The following is a 26,084-nucleotide window of genomic DNA, read 5'->3' as shown; positions in this document are numbered from 1 at the left end:
ACACGAGGTTAAACATGCTTTTCTAATGAGACACACTTGGTGCATAGCAGATTTAGTTTATGATGCCTCCCATGTGGAAGAATCTTGAGTACTGCGTTCTAATGGGTCTTCACAACCCTGATTTCTACAGGTCCTAGCCAAGTGAGTGAAGTAATTTTTTCCTCATTTCCCAATGTATGAAGTAGAGTGTTGAGGAGGCCTGCCACCTATGTATCTTGGAAGATCCTCTGGTGATTTGACAATTTACTTCAAGTTTGGGAACCCTTAGAAGAAAAGCACTTCAAATTAAAACAGTTAATAAGCTTGTTTAGTACATTTTAAAAGTTCAGACTTTTCCTCTCCTTTTTTAACTTTGGTTGCATCTTTCTATCAGGGTTTCTCAACCTTGGCACTATTGACATTGTGTACTGATAATTTTTTTTTTTTTTTTTTTTTGAGGCGGAGTTCTTGCTCTGTCACCCAGGCTGGAGTGCAATGGCAGGAGCTCAACTCATCTACTCACTATGTGCCAGTAGCACCCCTGATGTATGACCACCAAAAATGTCTCCAGATATTGACAAGTGTCTCCTGTGTTGGGGGAATAATCACCTCATTCCCTGTTGAGAAGCACAGCTTTACATATCATCAAACACTAATTTTTTTTTTTTTTTTTTTTTTTTGAGACAGCCTTGCTCTGTTGCCCATATTGGAGTGCAATAGTGTGATCTCAGCTCGCTGCAACCTCTGCCTCTGGGGTTCAAGCGATTCTTGTGCTTCAGCCTCCTGAGTATCTGGGATTACTGGCACGTGCCACCACGCCTGGCTAATTTTTGTATTTTTAGTAGAGACAGGGTTTCACTATATTGCCCAGGCTGGTCTTGAACTCCTGGCCTCAAGTTATCTGCCTGCTTTGGCCTCCCAAAGTGCTGGGATTACAGACGTGAGCCACCACTCCCTGCCACTAATAGGTTTTTTGTAAATGAATTGACAATGTGAAAATTCCTTGTTAAAAGTCCCTGATGTGACTGCAGGACAACTCAGGGTTGTCAGTTTGTTGTCGCTGTTGCTTTTCTCTCTTCTAGCACTCTAGGGCAGAAGCTATGCGAAGAAACAAATAGCAAACAGATTGTAGTCGAGTAAGGAAACCTACCTCAGCCACAAAGGCTCATCTGTAAGATGACCCACAGCATCAGGTTTTACTAATGAGGAGAGAATGTAGGTCTGGAAGTCATAGCCCGTATTGTGGAATTTGTGCTTGTCATGAAAGCCTGGAAAATGTTTTTCTGCACATTGATGTATTAAGTGATTTAAATATTGGTATATGTTGATATATTAAGTGATTTAAATATGTTGCCTATTATGTCTGAAGATATGTAACAGAAAACTAGAAAAAAGTCAATAAACCTGAGTTTGAAATAATTTCTTATTCTGAGGAAAAAATAAGGTTGAGAGCAGTGAAATCATGTCATCAGCCCTGATCTCATTTCTGCCTTAGGCACCAACTCCTTTAGGTAATTACTTACATGGATCTCATGTTTTCTGTGCAGAAACCTGAGTGCTAGTGTAGAATGAATGCTTGGCTGGTTTTTATTTTTATTTTTTGACAAAGACTTATAATTCTATAAGAGCGATTTTGAAATGTGTGATGTAGGATGCTATAAAATACAGAATTCCCTTATGTTATTTTATCCTCAATCATAATTTTCAAGGTGGGAGTTAATTATATATTTTAGAGTCAGTAACTTCATTTAATGATATTCAGTGGTTTCTTAGATGCTTTTAGACTTTTGAATAAATAAGGCAAAATTACATTATATGAGTTTACTTTCTTTCTTTCTTTCTTTTTTTTTTGAGACGGAGTCTCACTCTGTCGCCCAGGCTGGAGTGCAGTGGCATGATCTCGGCTCACTGCAAGCTCTACTTACTGGGTTCACGCCATTCTCCTGCCTCAGCCTCCCGAGTAGCTGGGACTACAGGCGCTCACCACCTCGCCCGGCTAATTTTTTGTATTTTTAGTAGAGATGGGGTTTCACTGTGTTAGCCAGGATGGTCTCGATCTCCTTACCTCGTGATCCGCCCACCTCGGCCTCCCAAAGTGCTGGGATTACAGGCGTGAGCCACCGTGCCTGACCGAGTTTACTTTCTTTAGACTTCTCATCTCTTTTAAAATTTTCTCTTCTTTTAAAAGAAACATAATATATCTGCCATTTTTTCCTGATGCAAAATATTAGAAAAGCCATCCCATGTGGACTGATATTTTGTTCAGCCATTATGCTTAGCAAAGTATATTTGCTCAGAGGAATTTTTTAAATGCGTTTCTAATCTTTCTCATTTTAGAAGCATTTTAATCATCAGCAGTATCGCAAATACTGTCACTAGGATTGTAACAACACAATGAATACTGAATCATTTTCAAAAATCCCTGTGAGTTGCCTGCACCTGACTCCTCTGGAATGTGTTGCTCTTTTCTCAGGTTTCCGGTTATATTGTCTATTGAGAATCACTGCAGTATCCAGCAGCAAAGGAAGATTGCTCAGTACCTGAAAGGAATATTCCGAGACAAACTGGACCTGTCATCTGTTGATACAGGGGAGTGCAAGCAGCTTCCAAGCCCTCAAAGTTTGAAAGGCAAAATTCTGGTGAAGGTAATTACTTCAAGTAATGCAATAAAAGACATTCATTATCAGCTAAGCCTACCCTCCCTTAAAGAATAAAAACTGGTTTCAAGGGAGAAAAATAGTTAGAATCAATACATGAAGGATTGTCTATATCTATGTATGCTCCTTATTCCAGTGTATGTATAGTCGTGTCTTCAGAAGAAGCTTATTGTTGACTGAGCACATATTCTGAGATTTGTACTTATGGAGTGAAAACATCAATACTGTAAGCCAAATGCTTGATATTTTAGTCTGTAATAGTTGACACTAGAGAGAAATGTGTGTGTAGGAGCATGAGGTTCAGGAAAGGAGAAGGCTCCTTGTATCCATATCTGAAAGAAGTTCTTTTAGATTTTTTTTCTCATTTCAAGCTCCAATAACTATCTGTCAAAAAAAAAAAAAAAAAGCTTCACGGTTGATCAGTCTTGGTTATGCAAGTGAGAAGAGCTCACATCAAAGAGGAACATAGGCACAGACATAATGCCCCACAGGACTCACGTATATGTGAAAGAGCAATAGGTGAACAGAATGACCTTTCATAAACAGATTTTCTGAGGGAGGAAGCTTACTGCAATAAATATTATTCATGCAAGGAATAGCCAGAAAGACAGTTCTTTGAGTTTTCAGATCACTGACTTTGTGGTTTTACTTATTTCCAGTGAATTTTGCGTGTTTGTACTAAAACCACCTTGGGTGGCCACATCATTTTGTGATTAAAAATGTAAAGAAAAGCAATTAAGATTCAAACTGGGTTATATTTTACTTAAAAGAGGTGTGTATGAAAAAACAAATACCATATAGAAGGAGTAGGAAAGTCAAGGAGACAGTGTAATTTCATGGTAGGACTTCAACTGAGGCTTTAAGGGAGAGCAGCACATGGAAAAGATGGGACATATTCATTCTTAGAATTGGTCAAAACCTGTTTTCTACCAATTAAATGAAATTATAGATTCTGAATACATCAAAAAGGTGTTGCTAGGCATTTATATGCATAAAAATATTTGGAATAAAAGCTCCACATAATGCAAGAGATAACATGAAGGCCAATTTGCCCAAGTCTTGCTAAAGCAAAATTTTATAGTAAAAATTGATTTCTGGGTTAGAAAATGAAATGTCATCTTTATAACCTTGTAAATGTTTCTACTTTCTAAATGTTCTTTAGTCAGCAGTCAGGACGTTAAATGCAGAATAAATTCATTTGATTGAAATCTTTCTCTTTTGTACAGTGGAACTTACATTGGATATTTAATGTGGACTAATTTGAGTCTCCTCTGCATAACTGGGCTTTGAGTTATTTGACACAGACTATCCCACAGCTTATGGCATAGGGACGAATCAGAGGCAGAAAGTTTGAGGCACTCATGGGAAAGGGTGGCAGCAATGTGAACTGCAAGTAGTTCTAGAGCATCTGAGATCCATTTGCTAGGAGCAATTTTGTTTAGACTTTAAAGAGTTGCCTGGATCTGCGGACCAGCACAACCTCATTTAAAGCAAAAACAGGAAAACAAGACAACTGATTTCTTGTGTTCCTTTAGTATGAGAGCAATCTCTGATTGAAAAGGCAGGATTTCTGTGACTACTTACCGCTTTGGAGATTGACAAGTTGTTTATTGTTACAACTCTTACACACATATGTTCCAATCATGCATGCATACACATTTATATATGTGTACATTTTCCGATACAATACAGGCAAAGTTCATTTTATTGTATTTTACTTTATTACATTTCACAGACACTCCATTTTTGTGTGTATGTGTGTGTGTGTGACAAATTGAAGGTTTGTGGCAACTCTATGTCAAGCAAGTCTTTCGGCACTGTTTTTCCAAAAGTATGAGCTCATTTTGTGTCTCTGTGTGACATTTTGGTAATTCTTGCTCTATTTAAAACTTTTTCATTATTATTGTATCTGTTATGGTGATCTGTGATCGGTGATCTTTAATGTCACTATTGTAATTGTTTTGGGGAGCCATAATCCCTGCCTATATAAGATGGCAAACTTAATTGATAAGTGTTGTGTGTGTACTAACTGCTCCATGGACCACCTGATTCCCCATCTCTCTCCCACTCATTTCTCCCTGTTTCCTGAGACATAACAGTATTGAAATTAGGCCAGTTGATAACCCTGCAATGGTCTCCAAGTGTCCAAGTGAAAGGAAACTCACATGTCTCTTACTTTTTAAAAAATATTTATTTATTTTGATAGGTTTTGTGGGAACAGGTAGTGTTTGGTTTCATGGATAAGTTTTTTAGTGGTGATTTCTGAGATTTTGGTGCACTTGTCACCTGAGCAGTGTACACTGTACCCAATGAGCAGTCTTTTATCCCTCACCCCCTTCCACTCTTCCCCTCTGAGTCCCCAAAGTCCATTATATCATTCTTGTGCCCTTGTGCCCTCATAGCTTAGCTCCCACTTATAAGTGAGAACATATGTTTTGTTTTCCATTCCTGAGTTACCTCACGTGGAATAATGGTCTCCAGCTCCATCTAGGTTGCTGCAAATGCCATTATTTCACTCTTTTTATGACTGAGTAGTATTCCATGGTGTATATATGTATACCACATTTTCTTTATCCACTTGTTGATTGATGGGCATTTGGGCTGGTTCCATATTTTTGCAATTGTGAATTGTGCTGCTAAGAACATGTATGTACAAGTGTCTTTCTCATATAAAGACTTCTTTGCCTCTTGGTAGATACGCAGGAGTGCTATCTACCAAGAGGAAAATATTTACTTTTAGTCCTTTAAGGAATCTCCACACTGTTTTCCATAATGGTTGTACTAGTTTCCATTCCCTCCAGCAGTGTAAAAATGTTCTGTTTTCACCACATCTACGCCAACATCTATTATTTTTTGATTTTTTGATTATGGCCATTCTTGCAGGAGTAAGGTGGTATCACATTGTGGTTTTGATTTACATTTCCCTGATTATTAGTGATGTTGAGCATTTTTTCATATGTTTGTTGACCATTTGTATATCTTTTTTTGAGAATTGTCTATTCATGTCCTTAGCCTACTTTTTGATGGTATTATTTGTCTTTTCCTTGCTGATTTGTTTGAGTTTCTTGCACATTGGAGATATTAGTCCTTTGTCAGATACATAGTTTGTGAAGATTCTCTCCAACTCTGTGAGTTATCTGTTTACTCTGCTGATTATTTCTTTTGCTATGCAGAAGCTTTTTAGTTTATTTAATTCCCATCTATTTATCTTTGTTTTTGTTGCATTCACTCTTGGGTTCTTGGTCATGAAGTTTTTGCCTCAGCCAATGTCTAGAAGGGTTTTTCCAATGTTAACTTTTAGAATGTATATAGTTTCAGGTCTTATATTTAAGTCTTAGATCCATCTTGAGTTGATTTTTGTATAAGGTGAGAGATGAGGATCCAGTTTCATTCTTCTACATGTGGTTTACCAATATTCCAGCACTATTTGTTGAATATGGTGTCCTTTCTCCACTTTATGTTTTTGTTTGCTTTGTCAAAGATCAGTTCACTGTAAGTATTTGGCTTTCTTTCTCTATTCTGTTCCACTGGTCTATGTGATTATTTTTATACCAGTACCATGCTGTCTTATAGTATAGTTTGAAGTCAGGTAATGTTATGCCTCCAAATTTGTTCTTTTTGCTTAGTCTTGCTTTGGGTATGCAGGCCCTCTTTTAGTTCCATATGAATTTTAGGATTTTTTTTCTAGTTCTGTGAAGAATGGTGATGGTGTTTTGATAGTGATTACATAGAATTTATAAATTGCTTTTGGCAGTATGGTTATTTTCACAATATTGATTCTACCCATCTATGAACATGGAATGTGTTTCCATTTGTTTGTGTCATCTATGATTTCTTTCAGCATTGTTTTGTAGTTTTCCTTGTAGATATCTTTCACCTCTTTGGTTAGGTATATTCCTAAGTATTTTATTTTATTTTTTGCAGCTATTGTAAAAGGGGTTGAACTTCGTTGTTGTTGGTGTATAGCAGTGCTATTGATTTGTGTACATTGATTTTGTATCCTGAAACTTTACTGAATTCATTTATCAGTTCTAGGAGCTTTTTGGATGAGCCTTCAGGGTTTTCTAGGTATACAGTCATGTCATCAGCAAACAGTGACAATTTGACTTCCTCTTTACGGATTTGGAAGCCGTTTATTTCTTTCACTTGTCTGATTGCCTTGGCTAGGATTTCCAGTACTATGTTGAACAGAAGTGGTGAAAGTGGGCATCCTTGTCTTGTTCTAGTTCTCAGGGGGAATGCTTTCAGCTTTTCCCTATTCAGTATAATGTTGGCTGTGGGTTTGTCATAGATGGCTTTTATTACCTTAAGGTATGTCCCTTCTATGCCGATTTTGCTGAGGGTTTTGATCATAAAGAGATGCTGGATTTTGTTAAATGTTTTTCTGCATCTATTGAGATCATGGGATTTTTGTTTTTGTTTATATCATGTATCACATTTATTGACTTGTACATGTGAAACCCACTTGACGATGGCGGATTATCTTTTTGATATGCTGTTGGATTCAGTTAGCTAGTATTTTATTGAGGATTTTTGCATCTATGTTCATCAGGGATATTGGTCTGTAGTTTTCTTTTTTTTGTTATGTCCTTTTCTGGTTTTGGTGTTAGGGTGAAACTGGCTTCATAGCATGATTTAGGGGGGATTCTTTCTTTTGGAATATTTTCAATAGAGTTGGTACCATTTCTTCTTTGAACGTCTGATAGAATTAAGCTGTGAATCCATCTGGTCCTGGACATTTGTTTTGTTATTGTTGGCAATTTTTTAAATTACCATTTCAGTCGGACTGCTTGTTGTTGGTTTGTTCAGAGTTTTTGTTTCTTCCTGGTTTAACCTAGGAGGATTGTATATTTCCAGGAACTTATCCATCTCCTCTAGGTTTTCTAGTTTGTTCATGTAAAGGTGTTCATAGTATCCTTGAATGATCTTTTGTATTTCTGTAATGTTGGTTGTAGTATCTCTCATTTTGTTTTTAGTTGAGCTTATTTGGATCTTCTCTCTTCTTTTGTCGGTTAATCTTGTAAATGTAAATCAGTTTTGTTTATCTTTTCAAAGAACCAGGTTTTTGTTTCATTTATCTTTTGTATTTTTTGTTGTTGTTTCAATTTCATTTAGTTCTGCTCTGATCTTTGTTATTTCTTTTCTTCTGCTGAATTTGGGTTTGGCTTGTTTTTGTTTCTCTAGTTCCTTGAGGTATGACCTAAGATTGTCTGTTTGTCCTCTTTCAGACTTTTTGATGTAGGCATTTAAAGCTATGAACTTTCCTCTTAGCATCACTTTGCTATATCCCAGAGATTTTAAAAGGTTGTGTCACTATTATTCAGTTCAAGGAACTTTTAAGTTTCCATCTTGATTTCATTGTTGATATAACAATTATTCAGGAGCAGATTATTTAATTTCTATGTAATTTGCTTGTTTTTTTGGGTTCCTTTTGGAGTCAATTTCCAATTTTATTCCACCATGGTCCTAGAGAGTACTTGCTATAATTTTGATTTTCTTAAATTTGTTGAGACTTGTTTTGTGTCCTGTCATATGGTCTGTCTTGGAGAATGTTTCCTGTGCTAATGAATAGAATGTATATTCTGCCATTGTTGGGTAGAATATTCTGTAAATATCTGCTAAGTCTATTTGTTCTAGGGTATAGTTTAAGTCCATTGTTTCTTTGTTGACTTTCTGTCTTGATGACCTGTCTAGTGCTGTTAGTGGAGTATGGGAGTCTGTCACTATTATTATGCTGCCGTCTATATTATTTCTTAGGTCTAGTAGTAATTGTTTTATAAATTTGGGAGCTCCAGTGTTAGGTGAATATATATTTAGGATTGTGATATTTTCCTGCTGGACTAATTCTTTTATCATGGTATAATGCCCCTCTTTGTCTTTTTTAACTGCTGTTGCTTTAAAGTTTGTTTTTGTCTGATATAAGGATAGCTGCTCCTGCCCACTTTTTTTGTCCATTTGCATGAAATATCTTCTTCTACCCCTTTACTTTATGAGTCCTTATATCTTATGTGAGTTTTTTGAAGACAGCGGATATTTTGTTGGTGAATTCTTATTCATTCTGTCATTCTGTGCCTTTTAAGTGGAGCATTTAGACCATCTACATTCAAAATTTGTTTTGAGAGATAAGGTACTATTCGATTCATTTTGCTAGTTTTTTTGCCTGAATATCTTTTTTTTTTTTTCATTTTGTTATTGTTTTATAGGCCCTGTGGGACTTATGCTTTATAGAGGTTTTATTTTGGTGTATTCTGAGGTTTTCTTTCAAGATTTAGAACTTTTAGCTTTTTTTTTTTTTTTTTTTGTAGGGCTGGCTTGGTAGTGGTGAATTCTCTCAGCATTTTTGTTGTCTGTGATCTGCAATTGGATTTTTGTGTGTGTCTGAAAAGGATTTTATCTTTCCTTTATTTATCAAGCTTAGTTTTGCTGGATACAAGATTTCTTGGCTGATAATTATTTTCTTTAAGGAGGCTAAAGATAGGACCCCATTCCTTTCCAGCTGTAGGATTTTGGCTGAGAAATCTACTTTTAATCTTATAGGTTTTTCTTTATAGATTACCTAATGCCTTTGTCTCACAGCTGTTAAGATTCTTTCCTTCATTTTGACTTTAGATAACCTGATGACTGTGTGTCTAGGTGATGATCTTTTTGTGATGAATTTTCTAGGTGTTCTTTGAGCTTCTTGTATTTGGATGTCTAGATCTCTAGCAAAGGCAGGGAAGTTTTCCTCAGTTATTCCCTCAAAGAGGTTTTCCAAACTGTGAGATTTCTCTTCTTCCCGGGGAACACCAATTATTCTTAGGTTTGTTCATTTAACATAATCCCAAACTTCTTCCGGGCTGTGTTCCTTTTTTAAATTCTTTTTTCTTTGTCTTTGTCAGATTGGTTTAATTTAAAAGCCTTGTCTTCAAGCTCTGAAGTTCTTTCTTCTACTTGTTTGATTCTTTTGTTGAAACTTTCCAGTGTATTTTGCATTTCTCTAAGGGTATCTTTTATTTTTAGAAGTTGTGATTGTTTTGTATTGATGCTGTGTATTTCTCTGGATTTTTTTTCATCCATAGTCTGTATTACTTTTGAATTTCTTTAAATTGTTTTTCACCTTTCTCTGGTGCATCCTTGAGTAGCTTAATTATCAACCTTCTGAATGCTTTTTCTGGCAAGTCAGGGATTTCTTCTTGGTTTGGATCCTTTCTTGGTGAGGTATTGTGATCTTTTGAGGGTGTTAGAGAAGCTTGCTTTTTCATATTGACAGAATTGGTTTTCTGGTTCCTTTTCATTTGGGTAGACTGTCAGAGGGAAGATCTGGGATTCAAAGGCTGCAGTTCAGATTCTTTTGTCCCACAGGGTGGTCTTCTAATGTGGTGCCCTCTGACTTCCTCTAGGCATGGGACTTCCTGATTGCTGGACTGTAGTGATTGTTATTGCTCGTCTGGGTCTAGCCACCCAGCAGGGCTACCAGGCTCCAGCCTGGTACTCAGAAATGTCTCCAAAGAGTCCTGTTGTGTGATCTGTCTTCAGGTCTCTCAGCCATGGAGATGTGTTCTGGTGGAGGTAGCAGGGCAGTGAAGTAGACTCTGTGAGGGTCCTTGGTTGTAGTTTTGTTTAGTGTGCTGGTTTTCTCGACTGCTGGTTATGCTAGTGGTTGGTTGTCCTCCAGCCAGGAGGTGGCACTTTTAAGAGATCATCAGCTGATACAAGCTTGCCCTAAGGTCACCTGGATACATATTTGGGTTTCTCAGGCAATGGGCAGGGCCATAGAGCTCCCAAGGGATTATGTCTTTTGTCTTCAGTTACCAGGGTGGGTAAAAAAAAGACCATCAGTTGGATGCAGGGTTAAGCGTGTCTAAGCTCAGACTCTCCTTGAGCAGGGCTTGCTGTGGCTGCAGTGGGGGCTAGGACTGTGGTTCTCAGTCCAGTGGAGTTATGTTCCCAGTAGGATTATGGCTGCCTCTGCTGCATCATACAGGTCAGCAGGGAAGTGGGGAAAGCTGGCAGTGACAGGCCTCACCTAGTTCCCACTCAGCCAGCAAGGCCAGTCTCATTCCCACCACCAGCACCGAGTTTATCTCCAGGCAGTGTTTATCTCCAGGCAGCTCGTGAGCAGAGCTGAGATCTTGCCCCAGGCTACAAGCCTCCCCACTGAGAAAGCAAGCAGGACTTTCAGGCTCCACCCCTCTCCACCTGCCATGGCCTCTGTGCTCACATCTGCACTTCCTGTTAGCTCCAGTCACTGCCCCCAGATTCTGCCCATACATGTTTATGCTTGGTTGTAATTATTACAAAGTTCATCTCGAAGTTTCCTTCTCTCTGTATTCCTTCACCAATTCCACTGGTAGCCTCCCCAAAGACGCCTGTGAGACAAAGTCAGAAGTGGTTTCCCTGGGTACTGGGAGTACCCACAGGTCTCTTCCTGCTGCTGCTTCTACCTTTATATTTTGCTCAGCTTTCCAAATTTGTTTCAGCTCTTGGTAAGGCCAAATCCTTCTCTCATTTTATTAGTCTGTTGTCATATTGCTATAAATAAATACCTGACACAGAGTAATTATAAAGGAAAGAGGTTTAATTCACTCACAGTTTCACAGGCTTAACAGGAAGCCTGTCTAGGAGGCCTCATGAAACTTACAATCATGGCAGAAGGCAAAGAGGAAGCAGGCACCTTCTTCACAAGGTGGCAGGAGACAGAAGGGTGAACAGTGAAGGGAGAAGAGCCTCTTAGAAAACCATCAGATCTCATAAGCACTCACTATCATGAGAACAGCATGGGGGAAACTGCCCCCATGATCCAATTACCTCCCACCAGCTCTCTCCCAAGAAATGTGGGTATTGTGAGGATTATGATTCAATATGATATTGGGGTGGGAACACAGCCAAACGATAACATTCTGCTCCTGGCCGCTCCCAAATCTCATGTCCTCACATTTCAAAACACAATCATGCCTTTCCAACATTCCTGCAAAGTCTTAACTCTTTCCAGCCTTAACCCAAAAGTCCAAGTCCAAAGTCTCATCTGAGACAAGGCAAGTCCCTTCTGCCTAGGAGCCTGTAAAATCAAGAGCAAGTTAGTTACTTCAAAGATACAATGGGAGTACAGGCATTGGATAAATGCTCCCATTCCGAAAGGGAGAAATCGGCCAAAACAAAGGAGCTACAGGCTCCATGCAAGTCGAAATCCAACAGGGCACTCATTAAATCTTAGAGCTCCAATATAATCTCCTTTGATTCTATATCTCAGATCCAGGTCACGCTGATGCAAGAGGTAGGCTCCTATGGTCTTGGGTGGCTCTACTCTTGTGGCTTTGCAGGGTACAACCCCCCTCCCACCTGATTTCACAGGCTGGCATTGAGCGTCTTCAGCCTTTCCAGGCACACAGTGCAAGTTGTCTGTGGATCTATCATTATGGGGTCTGGAGGATGGTGGCCCTCTTTTCACAGCTTTACTAGACAGTGGTCCAGTGGGGATTTTGTGTGGGGGCTCCAACTCCACATTTCTCTCCCACACTGCCTTGAGGGCTCCACCCCTGCAGCATACTTCTGCCTAGGCATCCAGGTGTTTCCATATATCCTCTGAAATCTAGACAGAGGTTCCCAAACCTCAGTTCTTGACTTCTGTGCACCTGCAGGCCCAACACCATGTGGAAACTTCCAAGGCTTGGAGCTTACACCCTCTGAAGCAATAGCCTGAGCTATATGTTGGCCCCTCTTAACCACGGCTAGGATGTAGGGTGCCAAGTCCCAAGGCTGCACAGAGCAGTAGCAGGGCCCTGGGCCTGGCCCACGAAACCATTTTTTCTATCTAGGCCCCTCGGTCTGTGATGGGAGGGGCTGCTGCCATGAAGCTCACTGACATGTCCTGTAGACATTTACCCCATTGTCTTGGTGACTGACATTCAGCTCCTTTTAACTCATGCAAATTTCTGCAGCCAGCTTGAATTTCTCCCCAGAAAATGGTTTTTCTTTTCTTTTTTTTTTTATTTTGAGATGGAGTTTCGCTCTTGTTGCCCAGGCTGGAGTGCAATGGCATGATCTCAGCTCACTACAACTTCTGCCTCCTGAGTTCAAGCAATTCTTCTGCCTCAGCCTCCCAAGTAGCTGGGATTATAGGCATGTGCCACCATGCCCGGCAAATTTTGTACTTTTAGTAGAGACGGGGCTTCACCATGTTGGTCAGGCTGGTCTCAAACTCCTGACCTCAGGTGATCCACCTGCCTTGCCATCCCAAAGTGCTGAGATTACAGGCATGATCCACCATGCCCAACTGGAGTTTTCTTTTTTTATTGCATCATCGGGCTGCAAATTTTCCAAAACTTTCATGCTGTGCTTCCCTTTTAAACATAAGTTCCAATTTCAGATCATCTCTCTCAAGTTCAAAGTTTCACAGATCTCTAGGGGAGGGGCACCACCAGTCTCTTTGCTAAAGCATAGCAAGAGTGACCTTTGCTAAAGCATAGCAAGAGTGACCTTTGCTCCGGTTCCCAAAAAGTTCCTCATCTCCATATGAGACCACCTCAGCCTGGACTTCATTGTTCACATCACTATGAGCATTTTGGTCAAAACCATTCAACAAGTCTCTAGGATGCTACAGACTTTCCCACATCTTCCTATCTTCTTCTGAGCCCTCCAAACTGTTCCAACCTCTGTCTGTTACCTAGTTCCAAAGTCAATTCCACATTTTCAAGTGTCTTTATAGCAGTACCCAACTCTCTGCAGTACCAATCTACTCTATCAGTCTGTTTTCACACTGCTATAAAGAAATACCTGAGACTGGGTAATTATAGAGGAAAGAGGTTTAATTGACTCACAGTTTCTCAGGCTTGGCAGGATGTATGGCTAGGAGGCTTCATGAAACTTACAGTCATGGCAGAAGGTGAAGAGGAAGCAGTCACCTTCTTCATAAGATGGCAGGAGAGAGAAGAGTGAGCAGCGAAGTGGGAAGAGCTCTTTAAACAGTCATCAGATCCTGTGAGAACTCACTCACTATCACAAGATCGGCATGGAGTATCCGCCCCCATAGTCCAATCACCTCCCACCAGGTTTCTCCCTACTCATGTGGGCAATATGGAGATTACAATTCAAGATGAGATTTGGGTGGGGACACAGCTAAACCCTATCACCTGTGATCTAGATTTTCAGGTTCCCCAGTGAGGATGTATGTTCGAGGGTGCATCTTACCCCCTCACACTTTGGCCACTCACATTTTTCAGCTGTCTCACAGAGCTTAGAACAGCAGTCTGCTTCCTTCAAAGGGTCTGTGAATTCTTTCGGTTTTCCTGGTGTGTTCGTGCAGTAGTTGTTGTAGCACAAGTTCATGGTGCGAGTCTCCACATGCTGTTCCATTGTCCAAGTGGGAGCTGCAAGTTAGTCCTGCCTCATAGCTGCCATTTTACTCTGGCATCTCCACATGTCTCTCACTTTCAATCAAAAACTACAAATGATTAAGCTTAGTGAGGAAAACGTGTTAAAAGACAAGACAGACTGAAAGCTGGGCCTCTTGTACCCAAGAGTTAGCCATTTTGTGAATGCAAAAGAAAAGTTCTTGAAGAATATTGAAAGTGCTACTTCAGTGAACACACAAATGATAGGAAAGCAAAATAGCCTTAACTTATTGCTGATAGAGAGAAAGTTTGAATTGTCTGGATAAATGATCAAACCAGCTATAACATTCCCTTAAGCCAAAGCCCAATCCAGAGCAAGGCCTTAACTCTCTTCAATTTTGTGAAGGCTGAGAGAAGTGAGGAAACTGCAGAATAAAAGTTTGGATCTAGCAGAGTTTGGTATATGAGGATTAAGGCAAGAATCCATCTCCATAACATAAAAGTGCAAGGTGAAGCAGCAAGTGCTGGTGGAGAAGCTGCAGCAAGGGATCTAGAAGATCTAGCTAAGATAATTGATGAAAGTGGCTACACTAAACAACAGATTTCTTTTTGTTTTTGGAGATGGAGTATCACTCTGTCATCCAGGTTGGAGTGCAGTAGTGCAATCTCGGCTCACTATGACCTCTACCTCCTGGGTTCAAGTGATTCTCCTGCCTCAGCTTCCCAAGTAGCTGGGAATACAGGCACATGCTACCACACCCAGCTAATTTTTGTATTTTTAGTAGAGATGGGTTTCACCATGTTGGTCAGGCTGGTCTTGAACTCCTGGCCTCAGGTAATTTGCCTGACTTGGCCTTCCAAAGTGCTGGGATTACAGGCGTAAGCCACTGTGCCCAGCCCAACAGATTTTCAATATAAGCAAAACAGTCTTATATTGGGAGAAGATGCCATCTGGGACTTTAATAGCTGGAGAGGAGTAAATGCCTGCCTTCAAAGCGTCAAGAACAGACCGAGTCTCTTGTTAGGGGCTAATGCAGCTAATGACTTTAAGTTGAAGCCGGGGCTCATTTTTCGTCCCCTATGGCCCTTAAGAATTATGCTAAATCTACTCTGCCTGCACTGTATAAATGGAATAAAAAAGTCTGGATGACAGCACATATTTTTACAGCATGGTTTACTGAATGTTTTAAGTCTCCTGTTGAGACCTACTGTTCAGGAAAAAAGATTCCTTTCAAAATATTACTGCTCATTGACAATGCACCTGGTTACCCAAGAACTCTAATGAGATGTTTAAGTAGATTCATGTTGTTTTCATGCCTGCTACACAACATCTATTCTGTAGCTCATTGTTCTATGTATAATTTTGACTTTCAAGTCTTATTACTTAAGAAATATACTTTGTAAGCCTGTAACTGCCATAAATAGTGATTCATTTGATAAGTCTGGGCAAACTAAATTGAAAACCTTCTAGAAAGGATTCACCATTCTAAATACTGTTAAGAACGTTTGCGATTTTTTGAGGAGGTCAACAGATTATTATTAGCAGGAGTTTAGAAGAAGAAGATTCCAATTCTGATGGATGACTTTGAGGGGTTCAAGACTTCAATGGAGAAAGTCACTGTAGATGCGTTAGAAATAACAAGAGAACTAGAATTAGAAGTGGAGCCTGTGGGAGGCCAAGGTGGGCAGATCACAAGGTGAGGATATCGAGACCAGCCTGGCTAATACGGTGAAACCCCGACTCTACTAAAAATACAGAAAAATTAGCTGGGTGTGGTGGCTGGCGCCTGTAGTCCCAGCTACTTAGGAGGCTGAGGCAGGAGAATGGTGTGAACCTGGGAGGTGGAGCTTGCAGTGAGCTGAGATCACACCACTGCACTCCAGCCTGGGTGACAGAGTGAGATTCCATCTAAAAAAAAAAAAAAAAAAGAAGTGGAGCCTGAAGATGTGACTTAATTTCTGCAATCTTGCAATCTCATGATCAAACTTGAATAGATGAGGAATTACTTATATGAATAAGCAAAGCAAGTGGGTTCTTAAGGTGAACAAAACCTTAGTTGATAAAGCAACAGGAAGGATTGAGAGCATTTACTCCAATTTTGCCAGAAGTTCTACTGTAGGTAAAATGCTATTAAACAGAATCACATGCTGCAGAGAAATCTTTTGTGAAAGGAAGAGTCAATCAATGGAGCAAACTTAATTTTTGTTCCATTTGAGAAATTGCTGGCCAGGTGTGGTGGCTTATGCCTGTAATCCTAGCACTTTGGGAGGCCAAGGAGGGTGGATCACTTGAGGTCAGGAGTTTGACACCAGCCTGACCAACATGGTAAAACCCCATCTCTACTAAAGAAATACAAAATTAGCTGGGCCTGGTGGTGCATACCTGTAATCCCAGCTATGTGGGAGGCTGAGGCAGGAGAATCGCTTGAATCCCGGGGGGTGAGGTTTCAGTGAGCCGAGGTCACACCATTGCACTCCAGCCTGGGCAACAAGAGCGAAACTCTATCTCAAAACAAAACAAAACAAAAAAGAAGCAAATTGCCACAGTCACCTAACCTTCAGCAACCACCACCCTGATCAGTCAGCAGCTATCCACACTGAAACAAGATTCTCCGCCAGCAAAATGACTACAATTTGTGAAAGGTTCAGATGATCATTAGCTTTTTATAGCATTAAATATTTTTAAATTAAGGTACATACTTTTTTAAGACATAATACTATTGCACACTTAATAGGCTATAGTATAGCATAATTGTAACTTTTATATTCACTGGGAGACCAAAAAAATTCATGTGCCTCTCTTTATTGTGATATTCATTTTATTGCAGTGATCTGAAACCACATTCATAATAATTCTAAGGTATGCCTGTAAATAAAACATTGCTTATGAGAAAAAAATAACAAATAGTAATATTCCATAGACTCTTTTTGCTGAAATAACTTTAGCTGTGTGGTCCAAGTTTCCTGCTTTTACAGATGTGAATCATAGAGTTGTCTCCATTCTCCTGGGGCTGTGCAGCCAGATATTTTGAAGCCGAGAGGTGACCATGCTTCCAGTCCAATCTCTAGCAATATTTCCATATACCACAGACAAATTAATTCTAGAGTGTAACTGCTACATGAAATATATGTAGATCAGAAAGGGACCTCTGGAAGACACCTGGATCATTCTTCATTTACGTCATTATTGGACCACAGTTAAATTAGTTAAGCCACATAAAGTGCTATCTAAATGTATTTTATAATTTTCCTTTGGAATAACACCATTGAAAAGGGGCCTTGAAAAACAGTGTTCCTTTGCATTGTTTTTCTCTCTATCTGCCTGGATAAAATATTTGCCAGCCTGGAAAAAGCTGACCAAAAATAGGGCTCTGATAATGCAAGGTCTTTTAATTAGATTTTTAAAGGACTGAAAATTAACGTGTCTTATGAATACTCTGGGAGGCAGCTTCTTCTTTTTGTTCCCTTACCTCATGCCACACTCAGATGAAGGGGAGTGGAAGCTTAGTTCTGTGTCCTTACCTGCTCAGCACCACCTGCTCCTCACAGTTACACTTTCCTTTCTAGTCAGTGCTGTCAGTGATGTGTATCAGTTGAGGATTATTATTATTCTTTTCTTGGTGATATTATTTTTCATATTTATTTCTATTCTGTAGAACATTTAAAAACATATATTGGTTTTTATGCTATTTTATGCTGTTTCAAAAGAGGGAATTGCTACTACTACCTTTTAAATGTCTTGTGTACAGTTTCATCTTGCTGTCTGCCATGGTACCTAAAACAAAGCAGATTCTGAATAAACGAAGAAAGCTGATATCTTGATATCTTGTTTCTGAGTATGTCTGGTCACCTCCTAATTGAGTACCTTATTTCTGGGGCTACCATATTATAACTACCCTACAAGTGTTCCTAAAGTAAAGAAAAATGGAAAAATAAACTGATTTTTAGGAGCTTTCTGTATCAATAGGACCTGAAATAATATACAGAAATAAATGCTTTGATTCTGAGCTGCCTTGTTATTAATGATACACAAATTAGATCCCAACTTTTTTGTTGTTGTTTTTGGGGAGACACTGGCACTCTGTCAACCAGGCTGGAGCACAATGGTGCGATCTCGGCTCGCTGCAACCTCTGCCTCCTGGGTTCAAGCGATTCTCCTGCCTCAGCCTTGTGAATAGCTGGGATTGCAGGTGCCTGCCACCACGCCTGGCTAATTTTTGTATTTTTAGTACAAATGAGGTTTCACCATGTTGGCCAGGCTAGTCTTGAACTCCTGATGTCAGGTGATCTGCCTGCCTTGGCCTCCCAAAGTTCTGGGATTACAGGCATGAGCCACTATGTCTGGCCCCAACTTTTTTTTTTTTTTGAAATGAAGTCTCACTCTGTCACCCAGGCTGGAGTGCAGTGGGGCTATCTCGGCACCCTGCAACCTCTGCCTCCCAGGTTCAAGCGATTCTCCTGCCTCAGCCTCCCGAGTAGCCAGTATTACAGGGCTCACCACCTGGCTAATTTTTGTATTTTTGGTAGAGATGGGGTTTCACCATGTTGCCCAGGCTGGCCTAGAACTCCTGATCTCAGGTGATCCACTGACCTCCCTTGGACTACCAAAGTGCTGGGGTTACAGGTGTGAGCCACTGTGCCTGGCCGGCCTCAACTTTTTATTCTTACAAATTCCCTTCTGTAAGTTGAAGAAAATATTTGCCTAAATCCCAATTGTTTAGATTCTTAATATAGATTATGCTTTCATTACATAAATGGTTTATCCAGCTTTGAAACTGTCACTAGTGGTAAGTACTCAAGGTCAAGAGCTTTGGGTATCAAGGAAGGTGTGGGAAAACTGGGAAAGACATTTCTCCGAACATCCGACTAAGCTGGTAGCCCTGTGGAGGTAGGAAGTGGGTAAGGGGGGATCCAGAATTCTGAAAGAGGTAACGGTGGTGTGGAGAGCAGGAATACTAAAAGTCACTGAAACTTGAGTTTAGAGATCAGCCTGGGATGATATTTATAAATGTATCATTATTTTGGCTGTCAGGCATGTGAGCATCCTTCCATGTTTAAGGAAGTTTCCATCGCTATGTTTTAAGGGATTCCCTTAGAGGAGCTCAAAGTTTGCTTTTGCAGCCTTTCTTAGGGCTAGGATGTGGGCTCCCCATCTAGAAGCCACCAATCAAGTGAACATGTCCCAGACATTGAAGCAGAAACTACAGTAGGAAAGTGGGACCAAGTTGAACCCATCCTGGGGGTGGAGGGAGTGGGGTGGGCATGCTGGCAGCTTCCTTTAGGGCCCATGGCAGCACTTCTGGCAGTAGTCCTGATGTCCGTTGTGTGGATGATGGAGTGAAAGCCGCTATCTCTGTGCTTAGTTGTGTTGGAAATGGTATCTTCAGTGGATTTGTTCTGCCCCATGATTTTGGTTGGTGCTTATGTTAGGTGTCTATTGCTGCGTAGCAAATTACCCCAACATTTGGCAACTTAAAACGTTGAATATTCCCACCGCCCCTGTAGGTCAGGAACCTGGATGTGGCTTAGCTGGGTCCTCTGCTCAGGGTCTCTCTTGAGGCTGTAATTAAGGTGTCTTCTGGGGCTGCAGTCATCTCACGGCTGGACTGAGGGAAGCTCTGCTTCCGAGATTACTTTAGTGGTTGTTGTTGGCACATTTCAGTTCCTTTCAGGCTGTTGACTACTGAGGCCTCTCTCACTTCCCTGCCATGTGGGTCTCTCCATAGCACAGCTCACAACACCTGTGTGTGTGTGTGTGTGTGTGTGAGAGAGAGAGAGAGAGAGAGAGAGAGAGAGACAGATAAAGAGAGAGATGGAGAGATGGAGAGAGAGAAAGAGAGAGAGAGCTCCAGGAGAGGAGAGAAGTTTGGGGAAGCAAGCAAGAAGATAAAGTGTTTCTATAACCTGATCTCAGAAGTGACCTTCCATCACTTTTGCTGTACTCAGTTCATTAGAAGTGGGGTACTAGGTCCAGGTCACTCTCAGAGGGAGGGGATTGCAGAAGGGTGTGAATATTGAGACAGGAGACATTTGTACTATTATTTAGAGGCTGCCTACTGCAGTGGCCTTGCCCTCTTCGCCTCAAAGCCTGGTTCTGCCCCACCTCCCACCATCTGATTCTGGAAGCAGTTCAGTATTTTGGTAATAAATATTCCTTTCTGCTTGTAGTAAGAAGCCTTACTAATGCAGATAGCTGCCCGCCTTACTAATACAGATAGCTGCCCTCGAAGCTTTTCTCAGACCCCTGGGCCTTACCCCCTGCTATCCTTTTTAGTTTACATTTACTGTTTTTGAATGTAATTTGAGAAATGCAAGAAAGGAAAATGTAAATTTCACTCATAGTGCTGTTACAAAGAGGTAATTACCCTTAACAATTGACCATATTTATTTTTAGACTTTTTTGCTGTTTTTTAAATCACTGAGATAATATTGTATATATAATTCTGTAACTTAATTGTCTTAATATCTTGTAAGAATGTTCCCTGTCAAAAAGCCCCTCATTTTTAAAGTGTGTTATTGAGTAAGTCAGGAGTGGCCTGGTCCTGGGGGAGGTGCTCAAGCTGGGCAGGAGTCTCGCTGCATTGTCTGTGAAAGAGGGGCTTGCTAAATGCAAAGTGAGGCATAATTGTTAAGGAGGCATGTAACCTGCTTAGGTGAATAAGCTGCTCTGAGGGACATTAGCATGCTTGTTGTTGTCATAGTTCCTTTGGGCTGCTATAACAAAACCACCTTAGACTGGGCAACTTGTAAACAACAGAATTCGTTGCTCTTGGATCTAGATGCTGGGAAGTCCAAGATTAAGTTGATGGCAGATTTGGCATCTGGTGAGGGCCTGTTTCTCGTGGATAGTACCTACTTTTTGTCCTCACATGACAGAAGGGGTAAAGGAGCTTGTTGGAGCCCTTATGACTTAATCACTTCCCAAATGCCTCACCTCTTAATACTATCATATGGGTGGGGTATTAGGTTCTAATACATGGATTTTGGGGACACCAACATTCACACCACAGCAGTTGTTCATAATGGGATGGAGTGGTAGCTGTTGTGATGGGTCATCTATTCTATTTTTAAATTTTTAATAAAAGTAGAGATGGGGTCTTACTATGTTGCCTAGACTGTTTTCAAACTCCTAGCTTCAAGCAGTCCTCCTGCCTTGGCCTCCCAGAGTGTTGGGATTACAGGGATGAGCCATCATGCCCAGCCAAGTCATCTTGTTTTTTGGTGGAGGGGATTTCTCACTTTGTCACCCAGGCTGGAGTGCAGTAGTACAAACATGACTCACTGCAGCCTCAATCTCCTGGGCTCAAGTCATCCTCTTGCCTCAACCTCCTGTGTAGCTGGAATCATAGGCACGTGCTACCATGCCCAGCAAACTTTTTGGTTTTTTGTAGAGACAGAGTCTCATTTTGTTGGCCAACTGGTCTTGAAATCCTAGGGTCAAGTGATCCTCCCATCTCAGCCTCCCAAAGTGCTGGGATTACAGGTGTGAGCCACTGTGCCTGGCTCCAGGTTCCAAGTCATCTATTCTTGAATAGAAGCCTGGTTTGATTTTTTAAACTATAGTAACTCTAATTCATTCTACTTAATTGAAACTAAGAAGACTTTCCTTTTTTGAAAATCTCCACTCCCCCTTATTTTGCCCCTAATTCAAACTGTCTGCTTTCTAGTCAGTCTGAAGTAATGATTAGCTAATAATACAACATTTTATTTTCAGTTTTTACTTTTCAAAAATGATTTTTAATTGTCATAAACTACATGTGACCTGAAATCTATCTAACATCTTAACTATTTTTAAGTGTATACAGTAAACCCTTTTTAAAGTGTGTTCAATAGTATTAAACACATTCCCACTGTATGCAGCCAGTCTCCAAAACTCTTCATCTTGTAAAAGTGAAACTCTATACTCATTCAGCAACAACTCCCGATACCCTCCTACCTTCAGCCCTTGGCCATCACCATTCTACTTTCTGCCTCTATGAATCTGATATAAATGGAATCATACAATACACTTCCTTTTATGTCTAGCTTATTTCAATCAGCATAATACCTTCAAAGTTCCTTCATTTTGTAATATGCACCAGAATTTCCTTCTTCTTAAAGGCTAAGATTCCATTGAATGTACATACACATTTTGTTTATCCTTTCATCCGTCAGTGGATGCTTGGGTTACTTCCACCTTTTGGCTATTGTGAATTTATTCTCATTTTAAAATGGGATATTTTGTTCCATTTCAGGGTAAGAAGTTGCCTTATCATCTTGGGGATGATGCAGAGGAAGGAGAAGTTTCCGATGAGGACAGTGCAGATGAAATTGAAGACGAGTGCAAATTCAAGCTCCATTATGTAAGTTGCAGGCATGACCATGTTTTTTATCCCTGATATGCTGTATTACAATGGAGTTCCAAGTCGCTACTGTGTTGGAGGCCTCACAGTTATGGTGGCTGTGGTGTAGAAAGGATATTCATTGAAAATTACTTTGTTTGCTGGCACACAGACACTCAAATGTTTGTTGAATGAATGATTCAAGGATTCTTGTGTCTGAGTGTTGAAAGGAATTTTAGTGATTAATTCATTCAACCCTCTCTCCAGGGATCAATTTCCTATTACAGATTCAAAAATCAAATTGTGGTTGAAAAAGTTACTGTCTTTGGTAATAAAAGCTGGCTTTACTTTAGCGTTGCCTTCCCTACCTCATGCTAGTAGCCCCACCATGCTCCCTGTCAAGGCTGGCTGGAGGAACCCCACCTGCATGTGGGCCTGCTTCTCTGGGATGCCCATCCCCTCTTTAAGAAAATGTACCTTGTACCAGAGGGATTTCCAAGCCCTTCCAGACATGGACCTCTTTGCTAAATCTTTAATTTGCCAAGTCTTCAATAAAGTGGCATAGAATAGTTTGTTACTTGCTTGGTGCATCAGCCCCCTTTTCTAGATGAAGGAGCCTCCTTTGTAGAAAAGCATCATTCAGGCTGGGCGTGGTGGCTCATGCCTGTAATCCCAGCACTTTGGGAGGCCGAGGCGGGCAGATCATAAGGTCAGGAGATCGAGACCATCCTGGCTAACACGGTGAAACCCTGTCTCTATTAAAAATACAAAAAAATTAGCCAGAGATGGTGGTGGGCGCCTGTAGTCCCAGCTACTCGGGAGGCTGAGGTGGGAGAATGATGTGAACCTGGGAGGAGGAGTTTGCAGTGAGACAGGATCACGCCACTGCACTCCAGCCTGGGTGACAGAGCGAGACTCCGTCTCAAAAACAAGAAAAAAAGAAAAGAAAAATAGCCAGGTGATCCAAGGGAAATTCAACCCTGAGGGAAATATAAGACTTAAAAAGATGCCTCATTGCTCCTGTTTATAACGCACATGGTTGCTAGAATCACACAGCAGCCTGAGAGTAGCACACGCTGATGACAGTTTGGTATAGAATTTTATTTCTACAGAAAAGGTTAGTCCTCTAGACATCAGGACTATGATTCTGCCTTCTTAAAAAAAAAAAAAAAAAACCAGAGACATTTGTATACATTCTTGTAGTTTACACCATTGCCCTGAATTCAGTTATTACATTGTTGACAACAGTCCAACTCTTCAGATAATTCTGTGATGCCTTTCCTGTGGTTGTGAAAATGAGCTAGCATTATTTTCAAAGGGGACGAGAATTTAATGACAGCTGAAGTCTCAGTAGACACTTCTTTCTTGGCTTTAATGCCCTTTAAATGGGCTAAATGGAGAAGATTCAGCTTGAAGTGAAAAGGAAAAGTTACCATCTGTATTCTTCTCTTGCCTTTTAATAGTTTATGTTAGCAAAATTAAATACTATTAATTAATAGGGCTATAGTTACAGAAAATCTAAATAGATTTACATGTTTGAAAACTATGCTATGTCATTATACAGTTAATATTTTAAATGGTTGCTTTTTTCTCTTCTCGGTATTTATTTTTTATAGTTATTTATGATTATGGATAATTTAGCCTTAGTTTTTAGCATTACTTTATAAATCAGATTTTTGTCTCTGATTTTTATCATTTTGCATCTTGTTTTCTAGATCTCTTGGTTGCCAGCCGTAGTGTAGATCTATCATTATTCACTCAGCTATTTCATTTTTCTTCTCCAGTGAGCTCTCCAACTTCCTAAATTCAATATATGTGATTATGCAAAAATAGTAAGCTGTAGTCTTATGGGAACAAATAAATAATTTCACCTGTGAAGTATCCAACTAGATTCCTCTTTTCTTTACTAAAAGTAGTTGATTTCTGGACACTCACATCAGGAGATGGTTTAGAACATGATTCCATGGAGTTAGATATGATCTTTCATTTGGATTCTTTGGTGTGGCCCTAAGTGAAAGTAAAGCACCTTAACTGTAAGTTTACAGGCATCTCTTTGTTATATTTTAGAAGAGAAACTAAAGAAATCAACATTGAAGAAATATTGAAGAAATATTTCAAATTGTTTTTTGCTATTTTTGAGCTCTTCTGAGAAAAGGCAATGCTGTATTTAGAAAACCAAAGTGTTGTCTTGTAATCAGACCATTTAGAGTCCTATTGTTGGCAGAGGGCTCAAATGCCCTATCTGACTGGTAAATTTATAATAAATTCCCTGATAAACTGAATATCTGGTCATATTTCTGCAAAAGAGGGTGTACATTGGATAGTTTATGTGAACCAATAATTATCTGAGAGGAAGCTCTTAACCTCAGTTTTAAGTTGAGAGAATGTGGTTAGATTTATAAGTTATATCTGAATTATTGCAATGAATACACATTTTAACTTTGCATTCATTTACACTGGAACGCCAACTCTCATGAGGTTATATAAGATTCATTTGCACATTCAATAAACTTTTATTAAACATCTCCTGTTGGACATGTGCTCATCATTGGGAGAAGATGAGGATAGACAAGAAACAAGACAAATAAGTAAAATATATAGTGTACTAGACAGTGATCAGTGCTAAAGGAAAAAAGGGTGTGTGTGTCTGTGTGCGTGTGTGCACACTTATGCTGTGTATATGTAAGGGATCTATTGAAGTTTTAGATGGGATGTCCAGGAAAGGCCTCACAGGGAAGATGCATTTGAACAAGTGAAGAGTTAGTCATGCTGATACCTGAGGAGGAATGTTCCAGGCAGAAAGAACCGCAAGTGCAAAGGCCAGAAGCGGGATTTGAGGCTCTCCCAGCACCACCCTGGAGTTAGAAGCAGAACAGGAGGACAAGACTCCTGTTACTTTTAAGCAAGCAGTTTAAGCCATACTGTACGTTTTTTCTTATGTAGTAAATGCTTCTGTTGTTGAATTAACTGAACCTTTTAAGCTTCTGCCACATACTATTTTGTGGCTCCAGCCATAGAGAAAATCTGGCTTATAATGGGTAAGCCACAAGGTAAAGCCAGTGTGTTCAGTGACCCAAGAATCATACAACGCAGAGACACAGAGGACGACTTCCTTTCAACCAGAGTAGGAATCTAACAGATTTGATTCTGTGAGGCGAAGTCACCATTATTCATCTTTATGGATCTTCGAAGGTCAGCGTGCTCTACACACTTTCCACCTCTGTATCTCAACTTCATTAATGTTTTTCTGCTTCTGCTGAGTTATGCAGTATCTTTTTCTTGTGCTCTCTAAATCTGTTTAGCCAGCTTCTCGGGCATAAACATTAGCTCTATATCTCCTACATAAAGCTCATCCCATAAACACCAAGCCTTCTAGCAAGTTCTAAAGGAGTCCTAGTGCAGTGACATGTAGCAATTTTTGTCTTATACTCTAAAACCATTATCCAGACCGCATGTGTATATCTCTCACTAAACATTTTAATCATTTTCCTCCCTCATCTTTTTTCCTAAGTCATTCCTTTTATGCTTTGAGCTATCCTAAGAAGGATTACGAATCTTGTTTGTTTAAAACATATCAGCACTCAAAGACAGAATGAGTTACCTCTTGAGGTTGCAAGGTCTTGCTATTGAAAGCGTTCACTGGATCAAAAAGCCCAGGTGCTGGGCATACTAGTACCTCCTGGCAACAAGAGGTAGGGAATGATAAAGGTGACTTGGAATCTCCCTGGAAGATTCTAGTTGTTTCTAATACATGGATATGACCAGTCCTTGAATAGAAGGGTGTGTTGTTAAGTGAGCTACAGGAGCAGGCAGGTGAC

General features: G+C 40.1%; 1 protein-coding gene across 3 annotated transcripts in view; it reads left to right on the top strand.

Annotated features, from left to right (window-relative positions):
- Positions 1–26,084, top strand: part of PLCH1 (phospholipase C, eta 1) — a 266,327-nt gene that overhangs the window by 206,192 nt on the left and 34,051 nt on the right. For all 3 annotated transcript variants that reach the window (XM_011958994.1, XM_011958995.1, XM_011958996.1), the window contains 2 exons: positions 2,453–2,624; positions 22,180–22,287. In XM_011958994.1, the coding sequence (XP_011814384.1) occupies positions 2,453–2,624; positions 22,180–22,287 (280 nt within the window). The remainder of the gene's footprint in view (positions 1–2,452; positions 2,625–22,179; positions 22,288–26,084) is intronic.

The sequence above is a fragment of the Colobus angolensis genome, unplaced genomic scaffold (genome assembly GCF_000951035.1).
Source record: "Colobus angolensis palliatus isolate OR3802 unplaced genomic scaffold, Cang.pa_1.0 Scaffold48, whole genome shotgun sequence".
In the NCBI taxonomy this organism is placed as follows: domain Eukaryota; kingdom Metazoa; phylum Chordata; class Mammalia; order Primates; family Cercopithecidae; genus Colobus; species Colobus angolensis.
Note: the sequence above shows the minus strand (reverse complement) of the source record. Positions and strands in the feature narration are given on the sequence as shown.